The sequence below is a fragment of the Amia ocellicauda genome, chromosome 16 (assembly GCF_036373705.1).
Source record: "Amia ocellicauda isolate fAmiCal2 chromosome 16, fAmiCal2.hap1, whole genome shotgun sequence".
Taxonomy (NCBI): domain Eukaryota; kingdom Metazoa; phylum Chordata; class Actinopteri; order Amiiformes; family Amiidae; genus Amia; species Amia ocellicauda.
Genome location: NC_089865.1, coordinates 25,891,576 through 25,908,348, shown reverse-complemented (window position 1 = coordinate 25,908,348; position 16,773 = coordinate 25,891,576). Strand labels below are relative to the sequence as shown.

Below are 16,773 nucleotides of genomic sequence, written 5' to 3'. Positions count from 1 at the left end.
ACAAAACAGCAACAACAAACTAAAACATATAGGCCACAGGTTCTTGTGTTCTAACATCTTTAAAGAGGTTAATTTCCAATTTTCCAAAAGTACTTTAAAATTGAGTTTTGATATTGGAATACAAAAAAAAGGTGTCCAGGGGGAAATGTGAATTGGCAAGAGATCTTTTAGTGAGCCTCGTGGAGTGTTGACTACGCTCAGGCCTGACTCACCAGTGTGGGCTGCTGCAGGGTGTAGCGTGGGATGAAGTGCTGGTGGCCAGGCTGAAATGAGTGACCGCTGACTCTCAAGGTCCCACACCAGGGCGGACACATGGTGCTGTCCTCCATGTACTGGTGGTCCTTCACAACCTTTAACAACACCACACATTCACAGAGAAAAGCACACTTGCACATGACATCACATAATCTCCTTTTGCTTAGTTGTTATAGACAGAATAGTAAAGCACCAACACTGACCCTGAAGTAATAGAATTCTTTAACCACAGACAGAACCCATGTAACACAGATTCCACAATACATTAATGGTCAAAAATTGACAAAAATGAAAGTTCATGTACTACCTTTGAGGGTCACATATTTGCCGTTTAGTGGAAAATTCTAGCAATTCAAGCCCAGGATCTTTGGACATTTGCCCACAAGAAGTGGAGAAAGGTGGATCATGTGCGTTTTGGTCAGTCATGCAATTCAGCTTTAAATTTTCAGCAAATTATCTTATATAGCTGATTGCTGGGAGGACAGTATAACAAGAACATGATGGGAGACTACATTTGGGGGCTGATTCATGAAAGTGATTTACAGTATAATCGTAAATCTCGAAAAACTACTCTCTACTAAATCTTTTGTAGTCGTTTTGGTCAGTCATGTAATTCAGCTCTAAATTTTCAGCAAATTATCTTATATAGCCGATTGCTGATCAGCATGAATACTAGGTTTCCATGACATAAAAAAAAATTGTCAACAACTCAATTATTCCTTTTAAAAGTTTTGCCATTGTTAACCAACTTGCTTGACTCCTTTACTCACACATACAACCTTAGTCTCCAGAGACTCGAGAGACAAGAAAGAAAGTTGTCCCTGCACGAACATCCACCTAATCAAAACACGTTAAGATGATTAAAACTACGGTTGTGACAAAACAATGACTCAACAGCTGCAGTGTGCGGAGGAAGAGGAGCTAAACAAATGCTGAATATATACTCCACATTTGCATGAACTCATAGAAAATATTCTGATAATACAAAGATGGATGTCCTAATTTGCCACAACTGCTATGTAATAAACAAAGGCATGTCATTTTTGTTATGATTTCTTGTTAAATAATTAAAGCCATTCCTGTTGTTAAACATTGTTTATTTCTGTTGTCCATGACAATGCCTGCTGTTAAGATGTTATAAATAATTTTGGAAAAATCATATACTGTGTGTGTGTTTATGTCTAGGGTAAAATACTAAATTACAGATTTGTTTTTAAATATTTTTGTTGCAGGATCTAGATATTAATCTTAATGTTTATTGGTTAAAGGGATAATCTTCCAGGGTCAACAAAAAATATTGCAACACAGCAAAATCAGGTTGTGCCCTCACACACACAGGCTTAAGAAAAGCATGTCAGTTTAAGTGATTGCCCCGGTTGACTACAAGAAGGAGCCATTGTTTGCAGTGTCAAAATTACCTTGACAGCAAATTCATTTTTCTCCACAAACTGAAATTGCCACTCACATTCTGATCCATGTCTTTTCACAATGCATGGACTCTGATGGCCCCTGCTGAGCAGTACCTACCGTATAGAAGGCGAAGCACTCCAGCTCGGCACCATGGAAAGTGTTGTCCTGGCCAGGGCTGTAGTTGATCCTGAAGGCAGAGGTCTTCAGAGGAGGGAGGTCACAGGTCAGGGGGGTCACACTGAAGGGGCTCCCCACAAGACTGGTCCAGATGATCGTCAGCCTTCCCTTGGTGTGGTTGGTCAAGGAGAGGGGGCGGGAGCATGGGCCGTTGTGGAAGAGGATCTCCGGGGGGTCAAGGGTCACGTGACGGAACCTCAGGACGTCATCACCCCAGCCCTCCTTGAGGTCTTCTCCCACAGGGTCAGACACAGGGGGAGGCTCAGCAGGGTCCCCGTCAGATTCCTGGAAAGCAGAAACGTTTAAGCGCACGGCCAACACAGCGTAGCATTCAAAACACATTACATTGGCCCAGCTTTGGTTTCAGTGCATTTGCATATGCACTAGTCATGAAGAAATGATCCCTAACCACACCTCTGCCAGGTATCATCCAATCAATGCACCTGCACCTGCAAGCATCCGGCAGACGCATTTTGCTAAAGAGGATTACAACAGCATCAAGACCTTGCTGGATGCCTTGAAGTATGATTAGTACGGCAGGGAGGTCATAATAGACTTCAAAATGGTGGCATTCCTGATGGGTCTCCAAGGCAGTTTTACCAAGTTTCCCTGCTATCTTTGCCTTTGGGACAACAGGGACACCAAGGTGCACTACCACAGGCAGGACTGGCCACGGTGGACTGAGTTCTCTGTGGGGAGGAACAACGTCAAGTGGGAGCCACTGGTGGACCCCTGGAAGGTGCTGATGCCACCACTGCACATCAAATTGGGCCTTATGAAACAATTTGTGAGAGCTCTAGATAAGGAGTCGGCAGCCTTCAAGTACCTTCAAGACTTCTTCACCTAGCTGTCTGAGGCAAAGGTCAAAGCCGGTGTCTTTGTCGGGCCACAAATAAAGAAGATCCTGGAGTGCAATGAATTCCCCAAGAAGCTCACTAGTAAGGAGAAAGCGGCTTGGAACAGCTTTGTCACAGTGGTTCAAGGGCTTCCTGGACAATCACAAGGCCGAAAACTATGTGGAGCTGGTTGAGACTCTGGTGAAGAACTACGGCACAATGTGCTGTAGGATGTCCCTCAAAGTCCATATCCTTGATGCTCATCTTGATAAATTCAAGGAAAACATAGGAGGGCACACGGAGGAGCAAGGCGAGTGCTTCCACCAGGATATACTGGACTTTAAACGCTGCTACCAAGGACAGTATAACAAGAACATGATGGGAGACAACATTTGGGGGCTGATTAGTGAAAGTAATTTACAGTATAATCGTAAATCTCAAAAAACTACTCGCTACTAAATCTTTTATAGTCATTTTTGTATTACTTTAGTATGAATACATGTTAATTTGGATTCATATGTTGTTTTTCTCTGACTTTATGTGAACGTTGGAAATAGGCAAATTTCAAAATATCATTGTCCTGGTCACAAAATCAAAGTTTGTGGGGAATAATAGCCATTTTCTATACTTTTGAGGCATAAACAATTAGGAAATAACACTTACTACCCAGGAACAAAAATTGTGTTAAATAGTGTAATTAAAGAGTTCAATCAGCCTTTGTTCTTGAAAGTAAAGTTGGAACAAAAACAGCAATCAGTTGTCTTCCTGGAACAGGACTGAAAATCTCAGTGCTTGAAGGTTCTCTACTCACCTGCAATGGGAGGAACAGCGCCCCATTCTCATCCAACAGGAGTTTTTTCTCGGCCACCATGGCACTCAGGATGTCTGGGGGGTAGATGGTCAGCCCCCTCCTCTCTCTGATGCTATAGAGACGCAGATGTTTGGGCTTTAGAATTGCCGGTTTCAGCTGCTCTGAGTGACAGGTGCCTATCAGGTCCAGGAAAATGGGCTTCTATGGGTGAGCACATGTGACAATAATAAACTGAAGTGTAAAATAAAATAAATTGCATTCTAGTGTTATTTTTTTCAAGACATTTACCAGTCTCCTTTATTTAGGGTGACTTAACATGTTCGATCAAAATAACACAATGGCTTACAACATCACAAGAAAGAAGTGGAGTGAAAGGGCAGTGATTATACAGAAAAATAAATGGAGACAAAGACCATTTTGGTGACATAACTTAATAAGCTGTTTTAGTATCTGTAATTTAACCAGTAGAGCCCTTAAGACTTCAAAATGCTTTCAATGGGAGTGTTTGATGCAGTATAATAATCACTTAATCAGTAGATGAAAATGGTAAAAGTTATTCAGACATTTCAGAGACCCGTAAACTAAACAAGACAGACTGAACCAAATTCCATTTCCTCAAAGGCATGGTAATACACCTAAATCAGCAGAGAAAATCTGATTAAAACCAGGGACTAAGGGCAGCCAAAATATGAAATGGGTTAATTAAGACAACAGTTATATACTAAACATTCAAAAGTCTTGTTAGAATGAAAACCAAAAGAGAAAGGAGTCCCACAGGACAGGAATAGGAAATCCCTGGTCTAGGCATGAAGGAAATACTGGAGTTTTGTCTTGTATGTTGTTTTACCAAGCCCCAACCTGGTTTTTGAGACTCCAATCTGTGCAATTTTATAGGTCACCAATAAGTTAAGAAGGAAGGATTTCTTTATAAACTGATGATTAAAGCCTGAGATACCAAACCTCACTTGCTGGATTGGAGAGCTCCAAGAGCTCCAGCTGTAAGAAGCTGAAAACAAAGATGACTTTTGGGGGAGCTGAATGAATGTCTATGGGTGACTTACTTGGTGGTGGATGAAGCAGGCCACTCTCCTGTAGTGGCTGATGGGATGGCTGGGCTGAAAGCAGAGGCGCAGGGTGAGGGAGCTCTCCCCAGCAAGCACACCCCAGGGCTTGTCAACGGAGAAGACACTGTAGCTGCAGTCGATACTAAACTGGTAATGTGCAGGTACGTCCGAGGTGTTGGCAATTTGCAGTGTGCGTACTGCAAACTCCCCCAGCTCTACAAGGCCGAAATCCACAACAGAGCTGGATAAGGAAACCAGAGGACCTGAGGAAAGACATCACATATAAGGATATCCACAGCATCTGAAAACTTCCCTCATACTCCCACACTATAGTCCCACTGATCCTTTAAGAAAAGCCTACAAAAGTGTCCCCCTGTTTTATGAGTGACATATTAAACAAGGAGAAATATGTGCTTTTGGAAAAAAAGGCTAGTATACAGAGAAAAAAGAATACCTATTTTTTGGCATGCATTCAAAAAGAGCAATGCACAGCAAGGTTCTGGGCTGTACCTTACCTTTGCAGGATCCGGTCACCTTCACAACAGCCTTGCAGACATTGCCTGCAGAGGTGATGTAGAAGTAATCCACACTGGTGCTGCCCACAGTCTTAGGGCTAAAGCGCACTGGGAGCGTCAGTGTGCTGCCCCCTGGCACGCTGCCCTGCTGGGCCTCACAGAAGAACACATCCTCCAGCAGTGAGGGGCGGGGGGCCTGGGCAACTCGAAATGGAGCTCTCACCTGAGTCAGGCACAAACACAGACTGTCAGACAGCAAACGCTAAATCAAACACACCTGGGGGATGGGGGGGGCAGAAAACTAATCTAGGATTGCTATTCACAAAAATTCACAAAAGTGTAAAAAAAATGTAATCTAGATCGTGTTTTCAAAGTAATCTCCAGCTTTCTTCTGAAACTTGAGGATCAGCAATATTCACAAATGAGGGACAACAGCCTTGTTAAATTGCTCTGCTAGAGGAATAAATCCACCAATTTATCAATTATTGGCTGATTATATTATACACTCTATCAGGACATTCTGTTATGCTTGCATTTAAAGGTGTATTTTAACCAAACACAGCAGTTCTGTAAAAATTCTTACAGATGACAGGTTGTGAATCTCAAAGTGCTTTTCCACGGCATCCCCCACAGCCACAGCACCAAAGTCTAGCACGCTCTGTGTGTCCTCCTGCCCCGACATCTGAGAGGGATGCCCAGGAACACTCACCAGCAGGTGGGGGTATTTAGCTGTGGGGCACAATACATGCTGTGTAAAAGGAGAACCTTAAAATCACACATCCTAACTCATCCTCATGAATTCTATTAAAAGTCCCCAGCTTAAAATATTTATATATATATATATATGGGGACACAAATGGAAATTTTACTTAAAGGCATTCAAGACAGAAAACAGGAGACACTTCTTCACACAGAGAGTTGTTACAATCTGAAACAAACTCTCCAGTGATGTAGCTGAAGCGACAATTTGGGAACATTTAAAATCAGACTGGATAGGATCCTTGGATCACTTAGTTATTAATGGACACCAAACGAGCACGATGGGGCAAATGGCCTCCTCTCGATTGGTAACGTTCTTATGTTCTTATATAAGCATATATCTGTCAAACATTTTAATCTAAATGCCTCTTCCATATAGGGAACATATAGGCTGGGGGATGCCCAGGCTTACAGAGAGCTTGGATGCGGAGACTGGTACTGAGCTCCCCTCCGTCTCCGAAGGTGCAGGTAGCGATTCCCTCATACACCAGGGCAGCCTGGGTTGTGAAGAGCACAGTCACCTCACACTGTGCCCCCGGCTCCAGGGTGCCGCTGACTGGGGTGAACTGGAAAGGCTCGGGCACAACCCAGGAGAATGATGTCACAAGCTTACTAGAAAAAAGCAAAGCCAGCGAAGGGCAGGGAACAAACATAATTCTCCTGCATCTTGTTTGTCAACACATAATCTTATCTTCTTGTAAGTGGTATGTGTAAGTCCACTTTTATTTTAAGAAGTGAGTGGTGGAGATCCCCTGAATGCATGCCTCTGAAACAAGTCCTGCATTTCAGAATTCCCCCCTCATTTAGGTGAACTGTTTCAATCACCAGGTGCCTGGAATTGGACCCATGCTGAATTAATGGTTATGGGTGTGTTTAAAACAATATAATTACCACCTGTGCCAGTGAGTAGGTCATTGATAGACTATTGGTTGTTCAGAGAGCAAAATCTGCAGTGGAGGACATACTGAACAGGTGTTGTGTTTCATATACCCAAGAAAGGGCCGTAGAAACACCTTATTTTTAGACTGCGCTGGGGTGGCAGTGGAAATGGGCCACGAATCTCAGGTAATTCCCAGACTTCGATCAGAGAGGAAGCCATGTCATAGCAAAGGTCCAGCAAACAAAGTCCTCCTTGTCCAAGTCTCCCCTGGGAGAAAGGTTATACACTTACCTGGCATTGCGGAAGAAGAAGATGACCCGAGAGCTATCAAAAGCAGCACAGGCTGGCACAAGCACAGACTCAGGCATCTCGAGCATGTGGCGAGGGAGTGTGGCACGGAGCAGCACGCGAAACACCCCCTCTTTGCACTCAAACTCAATGGCATCGGAGTTCTCGCGCTGCAACAAGAAAACACACACCAGTGAAATCATGGGTTCTTTTGAGTGTATTCTATCATACAACAACATGCCATAACCCAGGGCTTTCAAACTCAATGCATATAAAAACAATTTCCTTCCTTCATACACTCCCTTGAAATCAACCTTGAGAACTTTACTAAACCCACTTTAAGGTCAAATATGTAGTCAGGCCATTAGGTAGAAACAGCAGCAGGACAATGCAAATAAACCTTACTTCATAACAGGAGTTTACATTAAGAATAGGGCGGTCTTAAGATGGGTAAATTATTAATGCTTTTTTAAAGATGTGAATATTTCTATACTTCCTCTTTAAAGTTACTGGGTAATTGATTTGATTGACAGAGACAAACTGTCCGATTAGTATGTGAATGTGGTTGTTGATCGCAGTTGTGTGAAATTAAGCATTTTAAACCATTTTTGTATTGAGTAACAAATATTTGTATCCACTGGTTTTGCTTTGTGGAATGTATGTTCAAATATTAATATTCACCCTGCCCGGATCTGTATTGTGAGTTTATACACCCAGTTCTAGTGTTTATATAAAACTATCAATAGAATATGAATCATAAGCCCAAGATGCTTCAATATAATTTGATTGTTTAAACCAAAAAGGATTCTAAGGACAATTCACATTTTTTAAATGTTAACGTCATTTCAGAGACTATTGAAACTCTCATTCTGAAAGTAACTGAAATGTCACAGTAAGTAAAATTGTGACCTCTAGCGTGAACTAAACCATTCTGATTATTCAGCCCTTTAGGACAGTTCTATGATTATTCAAGATTATTTTAAGATGACGATGATTATTATTGAAGTTGAAGGAAATTTGAAAAAATATATTGTAATATAACCATTGCTGCATCTGCAAAGTCACAAGGTCAACTCCAGTGATGCTTTCTGTACTTTCAGAAATAGCAAGCCTTTAATATCCTCCAAAATGACAGGCACATTTATATATTTATACATAGTTTTAAAATGCTATTCGGGATTCTCCTTCTTGTAAAACCAAATTAAATTCAATATTTTACGGATGCAGACAAGTTAGTAAAGGTGTTTCAACAGAAAAGGGGAGGCAGTGAAATTACTGCATCCAGTTTTTGAGTTTTTATTGCCATTCAACATCTAGGTTTTGACTGTACCTTTTCTAAGGAGCGGAATGTCACAGGCAGTGAGAACGAAGTACCAGGGCTTAGCACAATGGTTTGAGGAAACAAAGTGGTGAAGAATTTCGAAGAGGGAGACCTGTGAGCACAAACAGTGAGACATGATAATCAGCCAGTAAGAATTACATTCATAAAACACCATATATAAATTACATTACTCACTAATAAAGATTTTTTAAACGGGAGTTACAAAACGTGGCATGGACTCCCTGATTTTCTAAATAAATATTTTGTTTTAATACCTTAGATTTTATTCTTATAATTAATACCTTCACCTGTTTTCTTTGTTTTTGACCACCACACCGTTATTTGGTGTCATGATGGGTAATAAAAACTTTCTTTTAGAGATTAAAACTTCTTGGCCAATTCCTCTCGACAGGACTGGCATGGCCTTTGTTTCTACTTGTCGTTGCCCATTTAATAACCCCTACTCTAAATAAATTGAACTGTCAACACTGGTCATAAATATATGGGAAAAAACAAATATCACAGACTCTTTTTTGAGAACCTGTGAGCTGACTCACTTGAATCGAAGCTTTTGCATTTTAATGTGAACGTTCTTGAGTTGCAGGGTCTTGGTGATCTCCCTGCCCAGCTCCCAGGTGTCCCACACCAGCTCCTCTGACACCTCCACTCCAAAGTAGCAGCTCTTTTGTGGACGCGTCCTCCTGCTTCCAGCCTGCCTGGGCACAGCTACCTGTAGCCACAGAAATGTGATGGGACCAGACGTGCATGAAATACAGTTGTACCCCTTCACACAGTTCTCCTTTATAGTTCATTGCCTGCCATTGATTGGTTTTGCAAACATTCACCACCCCCATTATTTCGACAGCCCCATTTACTGACAATTTCAGTGCCAGTCCCAGCACTATGGGGAGATAGAGCTGCAAACCACATGTAGCCTGCATGGATAGTTAAGACATGGGGTGTCTAATCTTTGGCCCACCACTCCATAGAAAACAGTGAATCAACAGCTTGTCTTAACCTGGTTCAGCCAAATTGAGTCTTTACAGTTTCCTACAGATGGAGCCAGTGCTCAACAAGATATCACAATCTGCAGGATTGTGCTCTTATATCACTCATATAGCTTCACCTCTATAATGCACAGAGAAAGTATACAGCCCTCTTTCAATACATTTTTTCCAAATTGGAATATATATACTATATGTGAAAAACAGGAATAAATGACTGCAATTACTTTTGACAATGCACCAGGTTTTAATCTTTCAGTGCGCACAAATCTTCACCTCTACTCTCTGTATGAGGGCTAATCCTATTGTAGTAGTTCCACAATTTAATTAATTGCCTTGTATTAAATATATATTTTTTAATACTACTAAATGTCATTCATAATGTATAATATTAATGTCATCTGGGAAAACACTCAGTTCTTCAGCAACAGTCAAAAGCTTTAATTGTGACAGTATATCATACTTTCATAAACTCAGCCAAGTATAACTCATCTTTTCTAAAACAAAACACAAATATTTCTGTGTCATGAATTAGCAAACCACCAGAGGGAGCTCATCTTATAGTAACACTTCTATAATGTACAAATTACAAATGTTCACTTCAGTGAAGATCTAATCATAACAGATCCATGATAAGAGGGACAGGTAACAGTACAGCATCCATAGCTCCTAATCAGTTTCAAGCAGACAAATTAATGTACAGGAAACAGGGGCAGAGGAGCATTTTTAAAATCATTACAGTCATTACAGCTACATGAATACAGCAACAAACAGCCCCCAGATACATTTGACAGCAGCTTACACTGACAGCATAACAAGACTTCTACATTATTAAAAACATATATATATATATATATATATATATATATATATATATATATATATATATATGTTTATTATGAGGACAGGTAACCCTACTTTGCACCCCTCTGTCATGCAGCTTCCTTGAAAATCCATCAGGTGTTTTGTTTTACATATTCTACAAAATCAGAAATAAATCACATTTGCTCAGAATTGTTAGGGGACACTTTGTTCAGAGTCTTAGCACTATAGCTTTGAAAGTATAGCCAACAAATTACTTTGTAAGGCAAATTTGTTATATTAAGAAAAATCTGTCATATCAGGGAGCAGGGTACCTTCTCATGTTTGGTGCAGCTCATCTTCTGCAAATGACCAGAGGTCAAAGGGCATCTGGGAATTTCAGCCAACATTGCAGCTCTGCCAAGACAAAAATTGGGGGTATTACCAAAGAAGCTTAAATGGAAATACATGCCAGCAAACATATTCAGTCATGTCTGCACTTTTACAATCTAGGATGTAAGACCTTATATGTTGTTTACTGTATATCTCATTGGAATTGGAATTTGTAAAATATGAACTGCACTGCATTATTGCACTTTGTATTGTGCTTATATTTTGTAAGTCGCCCTAGACAAGGGCGTCAGCTAATAAATAAATAATAATGTCCTGTTGAATTGTTATGGATCAGATGTTTTAATTTCAATCTATGCTACACTGCACATCTGGTCTTACTTCCCCTTTTCTTGTCATCAGTTGCCTTCTTCAGCATCACTCTGGTGACAAGGTGCTTGTACGTCTTGACATTAAATACTAAGGGAGGCTAAGCAGTCTCACTGATCAGGCTTGACTTTTAGGCACACTGACATACAAATGCCATAGCTAAGTATGGGTGTCCTTCACAGAATACCTGTTTTCTAACAATCCTAAAATGGCACGTGTGGGCAATTAGAAAGAAAGAAAGAAAGAAAGAAAGAAAGAAAGAAAGAAAGAAAGACGGATGGGCATGGGGGTTGGAGAAATGCTTTCTCAACAGGTCCCCAAAGAGTTACCATACAACTCAGCAGTCGCACCTTTATCCTATTTCAATAAAGTTTTATGATCCAAAACTTGCCTTTTTTCATACATTTGTACAACAGTTAAGTCAGACCGATGTGAATTTATGATATCCTTCCCTCAATTCTTGTTTTCCCATTAAGTTAAGTGACACGACAGGCTGGAGGAAATCTGAACCAATAAGGGTGATTACTTTAAAAGATCACACAATCTGTTCATATTTCAGTAATGAACCTGACATTCCCTGATTGATTAAACAGCAAAGTGTAAATATTTTACAGGGTCGTGCCGCTTAAGTTATGGTTCTTGATTTATACTCTGACGAATAGAAATTTATTTATTTATTGAACTATAAAGTGAGCCTTTCGGGTAACCAGTGTCAACTGAGAAGCCACAGGTCCCAATGGCTGTGCACTGTGAATGTAAAGTACAAACAGCAGCAGTAATCAACATATTTTACAATTAGGCTGATCGGATTATTGACCACCGCAGACGCCCTCTTGGTCATGCTGTAATGATATTGGCTTGCCTTTTCAGAATAAGACTGTTGGACAAACAAATAGATGAACATGCATAAACAGCTATTCATGCATCAGAAATGTTTCCTATTTGAGGTGTTTTGGGTTGTGTAGCACAAGCCTACAATTACATTTGGAAGTAAGGTGTTAATCACATAATGGTGTGAGGTTATGCCAGGACGTCTGTTGTCAGTGAAAAGTACACTGTTTAATGCACTATTTACTATACTAAAAGCAATTGAAAAGGAGTGCAGATGGATCGATACTGCTGAATGTCTGTATGGGTTACCTGGAAATATTAATGAAATGCCAATCTACTGATAGAAATGTTTCATTTGGCTGTGATCCTAATCCAATACTCTTTTGAACAATAAGTAGGCCTATATTTTTACAGGTAATTTTAGCCATTGTTGACCTCTCACTCAAGGTTTCTACACAAATCATATCTTTCCATTTACGTCACTTCATCATTACATTGATGGAGGGATTTGGTGTGCAATTTAAATCAGCAGCAAAACTGAGGGATGATGGTCAGATAGAAGATGAGTCTTACTTTTCAAAAACTGTCTTCTCCAGTTGTCCTGCAAATTAAATGGGCATTTATATTCACTAATTTGAAACAGTATTCAATAAACTTAAAACATTATTTTTATTTTCATAATTAATATTTACACTAAATTAATTAGTGAATAACATTCCTTCAGATAAGACGGCTAAATACCTTGTTCTGCTACTGTATATTTGTAATAATATTATTATTATTATTATTATTATTATTAATAGTACATGTTTTTAAAAACAGAACGGTAATAAAGTTAACTTAATATCTGTAAGTATTCATTTGTTTATTACCAAAGTGTAAAGCTCAGTCAAGAAACAACTTCTTACAGTCCAAACGCAGTAACTAAGACTTGACTATTTGAAAGCGGAAAACGTAATGATGGTCATTAAAAAGAAACTAAACTAAACGTGATTACTATTATTTATAAACTAAACAATATAACATATTTATATTAAATAAATAAATACATAAATAAATAAACATCCCAAGTTATTGGCCGTTCTTGGTCACTTCTCTTGATTGATAAGACCCGAGGAAACCGCGAAGTTTGATTATTCATTTACACTTTGGCTTACCTTCTTCAGAGTGAACACTATTTTGGAAAATAGAAACTAAAAATCACAACACAGTTATATTGTCCAAACAGCAATCCACTCAGTGCAAGCCTAGAATAGCTCCATAGATGCAGTAAATGTTTGTAAATGTGTGCTTAGCAACGACGGCGGCCACGGAGGGTCATAAAGTACGAATGGTAAACGTTTCCGCCAAATTCAAAACTGCAAATGTTTTTATTGATAATAAATAACAACCAGTGGAAGTTATTCGATATATCCAGCTGATTTAATTATAATTTTAATTATCATTATAATCATGCATAATCATTTTGGTTTCAGTACAAAATTCCTTACAGAAATTATACACGTTTTGGTACATCTCTCTGAGCTTCCACCAATTGATGGTTATATTACTAATTGATGCATGCACCATGAGTTTATGTCCTTTATACATATACATATAAATAATATTAATAACGATTGAGAGACTTATTTTTGAATGGAATAGCAATAAAGGGAATTGAAGGTACCTTCTTTAACCAACAATATTGCTGCAATCTTCCCTTAACAATTTGTAGCAACATTGCAGCAAACTCACAGTTAACCATGCAAATTAGATTGCTGCAAACCTTTCTCTTACAACCAGTTGCAAAAAGGTTTCAAAAAGTGGTAGGTTGCAGTAATATTGCAGGACAAATGTGTGCTGCTTTATTTATGAATTAAAACACAAAAAACACAATGCAAATGCATGTATTCTATTTAATGCCTGTAGATAATAAATTAACATACACTTGACTGAAAATACACTCTCATACATCATACTGAGATGTATATACCGAAACACACATAATAAGATTACAAGCTGATAAAAAACTAACACTGAATAAAGATTACAAGATACACTACTAATATATACATTATAAAACATACTAAAACATACTATCCCTATTCTGAGAATACACTATACTGACATTACATACAAGCTCAGTGGAGGCTTTGAGTAAATTGGTGATGCTCATAACATCCATGTATATATAGATTACATCCTTGTGCAGCTTAAAATATCTATAACTTTGGATGAATTCGTGACAGAAGAAAACTAGCATATCAAAATAATAATTCACACAAAATTTTGTTAATGTTGTGATTTTTTTTTTTCTTGGCAACTAAAGTTAATTATTTATCATGAAAGATGATGTTTTGGTTGAAGCCTAGAAAATTGTTCTTAAAACCTTATGAATGATTACTTCATTTTTCAGATTCAGTTTTTTTATTTTGTATTTGATGCAGCACAGCGATAGGTTGCCTTCTTATGACTGAAGCATATATTCAGTTTGGATCAGTTTGGTTGCTTGAAGCATATACAAAATGTATGTCTTTTTTTTTACCATTATTGGTGCGACATATGTGTAAACAAAACTAAACATTTTGTGCACTGGAGGCCTTGAATTCACCATATATTAATTAACCATTATCTTTTTATCTAACTGTTGCTCCCCTGTACTTGTTAATAGGTTAATAATTTAATAATTTATTGTGCAGAGATACATTTGGCAGTTAGCACTTAGCACCAAACATTCCCTTATTATGAGTTCTGCACTGGTCCATGTACAGTGATACAGACATTGAAACATCTTGCATAAACAAGAGATCTTCTTAAACCTAGCATGTTAAAAGGAGATTATTGGTTAAAAGTGTATAGCCTAGTAAAATGCCCCCCGACACACACACACACCTCTTTTAAATGTAATGTGCAATGTTACTTTATATGCATTTACACACACACACACGCACACACACATTACACACACTCACACATTACACACAAGACAGACACACACACATGCACACACACAGACACACACACTTTTCTTTAAGGGTGTTTATAAATTGCTCGTTAAGAATAAATTGAATGGCTGCATAGGCCTACACATGTGAAAGAAGAATTATGTCATGCCCCATTGTTTAAGTTCTTAATTACTGCACTTATACAATGACCAACTAAAGTTCCTGTTTTGGTCACCTGAGTAATTTAGTTTCACAAATGAAATGGACCCAGTGACATCACCGCCGTGAGGCTGCTTATTTTCCTTCCTGTTCATTAACTTAATTATTTCACCATCAGTAAACCTGCCTTCATAATTCACATTTGAAAGCCGGGGTGATAAATAATACTGTTTATTTATTATACTGCAAGATGGTCATTTTTTGTTTTTGTTTTAATCAGTGTCATTTTGCAAGATTAAAGCCATCTTTGAAAAATGCAGTGGCTGTTCCATTAAGGAATATTATAGTAAATGTTGCTTTGTTGTCTCTCAGTTATTTCACATGTGATTAACCTTGATAGATACAACATTAAATTAAAGAGAAATAATTGTTAGTACCCATTAATATTAATAAACACAACACCCTAAGGTTACACATATTAATAAAGATATAACACACAATAACAATTAATAAATAACTCATGGACTATAAAGATATTACAAGGGAACTAGCTATGTTCCTCTAATAATGGTTTTATGAGTCTTAATGTGTTGCTAATATAATACATAAGTGGGGTGTATGGGATTTTCCCCGTTTGCTTCTATCATATAAATAACTTTTAACATGAAAACATTTTAAACTCAGATGTTGAAAATGTGTGCAATTTCAGGGTTTCAGGATGTGTCATGTAATGTCTTCCTTGATAATGTGGTGTCATATATTTGTCTTTTGGGTTCATTATAATTTGTGTGTTCTCAACATGGAATCTGGTTGCTATGGATACATATTATTGCTCCTACTCACACCCTATGAAATGTATATTTGTAATAACTATTCAATATTAACAACACATATCCCCATACACCCATGGTGTACAATCACGTGGTGTACCTAGGGAAAGCATTATGTATGAACAATATTACATAAATAGTTGGATAAGTTTGGAAGTTTTCCATCGTCTCCTACCTATTAAACAGGAGACATTTCACACAGAGAGTTGTCACAATCTGGAACAAACTCCCCAGCGACTTGGTTGAAGCTGAAAATTTGGGAACATTAAAAAATAGACTGGATAGGATCCTTGGATCACTTAGTTATTAATGGACAACAAAGGAGCAAAATGGGTCCAATGGCCTCCTCTCGTTTGTAAAGTTTCTTATGTTCTTATGTTCTAGCACAGGTTCTCTGAAAAGAGAAAAGCAGTCTTTAAGCTTCATGGTCACTTTGGCAGACATATGGCTCTGGAAGCAAAAGCAACATTTTTTTTCTGTTGGAATTAGAGCAGAAACAGGGAGAGCAGCTTTGACATACATCTCAGGAAGCCTCCCAGATGGGTGACACAATTCCCACTGATGCCTACTTTTCCAGGGTTGCACTGCATCCTAAAGTTTCCATTTAAAAGAAAACCTCAAGACCTGGTGGAAACCTCCCCAAAGCAACATGAGCCAAATGATCGAGAGGCATTGAGAGGTCATAGCCTCTATTTCTTCCTATGCTTTTATTTGTTGTTTTTACTTTGCTATATTTTATAGACATGTTAAATTATTACATCAGAGTGAGAATAAACTCTTTATGTGGAAATGTGGATATCACAGATTTATAGTGTGATTAATTTAAATTTAAATCTATTGCTTTATTTAGTAGTCCAAAATGTTTCACTGCCACTTGTTTTAAAAATAAATATTAAATTAAAATCAGAAGGAATATATTGAACAAATTTATTTTTATTTGATTGATTTCCCATCCTTTTCATGCCTTTATTTGGAAAGCACCTTCTGCGATCTACTGCAGTTGCAGAAGGTGGATCAGAAATGCACGGAATCGAAACTATCATTATTGGGTAATGGCCTCCAGCGTTTTGAGTTTTGTCTGTAAGTGTGTACAGACCACAAGAGGGCACTGCAGATCATCTTCAAGGACGTGGCTCTATGCTACATTGTTTGCAGGACTCCAATACTGGCCTCTGTGAAAACTATGAG

The 16,773-nt window shown here is 38.4% G+C and overlaps 1 protein-coding gene across 2 annotated transcripts in view; it reads right to left on the bottom strand.

The window, feature by feature from the left end:
- cfap65 (cilia and flagella associated protein 65) overlaps positions 1 to 12,928 on the bottom strand; it is a 59,381-nt gene extending 46,453 nt beyond the window's left edge. For both annotated transcript variants that reach the window (XM_066688043.1, XM_066688044.1), the window contains exons 1-12: positions 12,830 to 12,928; positions 10,457 to 10,538; positions 8,874 to 9,046; positions 8,326 to 8,428; positions 6,999 to 7,165; positions 6,240 to 6,439; positions 5,652 to 5,797; positions 5,069 to 5,291; positions 4,551 to 4,816; positions 3,490 to 3,690; positions 1,783 to 2,127; positions 213 to 350 (exon numbers count right to left, since the gene is read on the bottom strand). In XM_066688043.1, coding sequence (XP_066544140.1) covers positions 213 to 350; positions 1,783 to 2,127; positions 3,490 to 3,690; positions 4,551 to 4,816; positions 5,069 to 5,291; positions 5,652 to 5,797; positions 6,240 to 6,439; positions 6,999 to 7,165; positions 8,326 to 8,428; positions 8,874 to 9,046; positions 10,457 to 10,531 — 2,037 coding nt within the window. In that variant the 5' untranslated portion in view covers positions 10,532 to 10,538; positions 12,830 to 12,928. The remainder of the gene's footprint in view (positions 1 to 212; positions 351 to 1,782; positions 2,128 to 3,489; positions 3,691 to 4,550; positions 4,817 to 5,068; positions 5,292 to 5,651; positions 5,798 to 6,239; positions 6,440 to 6,998; positions 7,166 to 8,325; positions 8,429 to 8,873; positions 9,047 to 10,456; positions 10,539 to 12,829) is intronic.
- Positions 12,929 to 16,773: the final 3,845 nt, after the last annotated feature.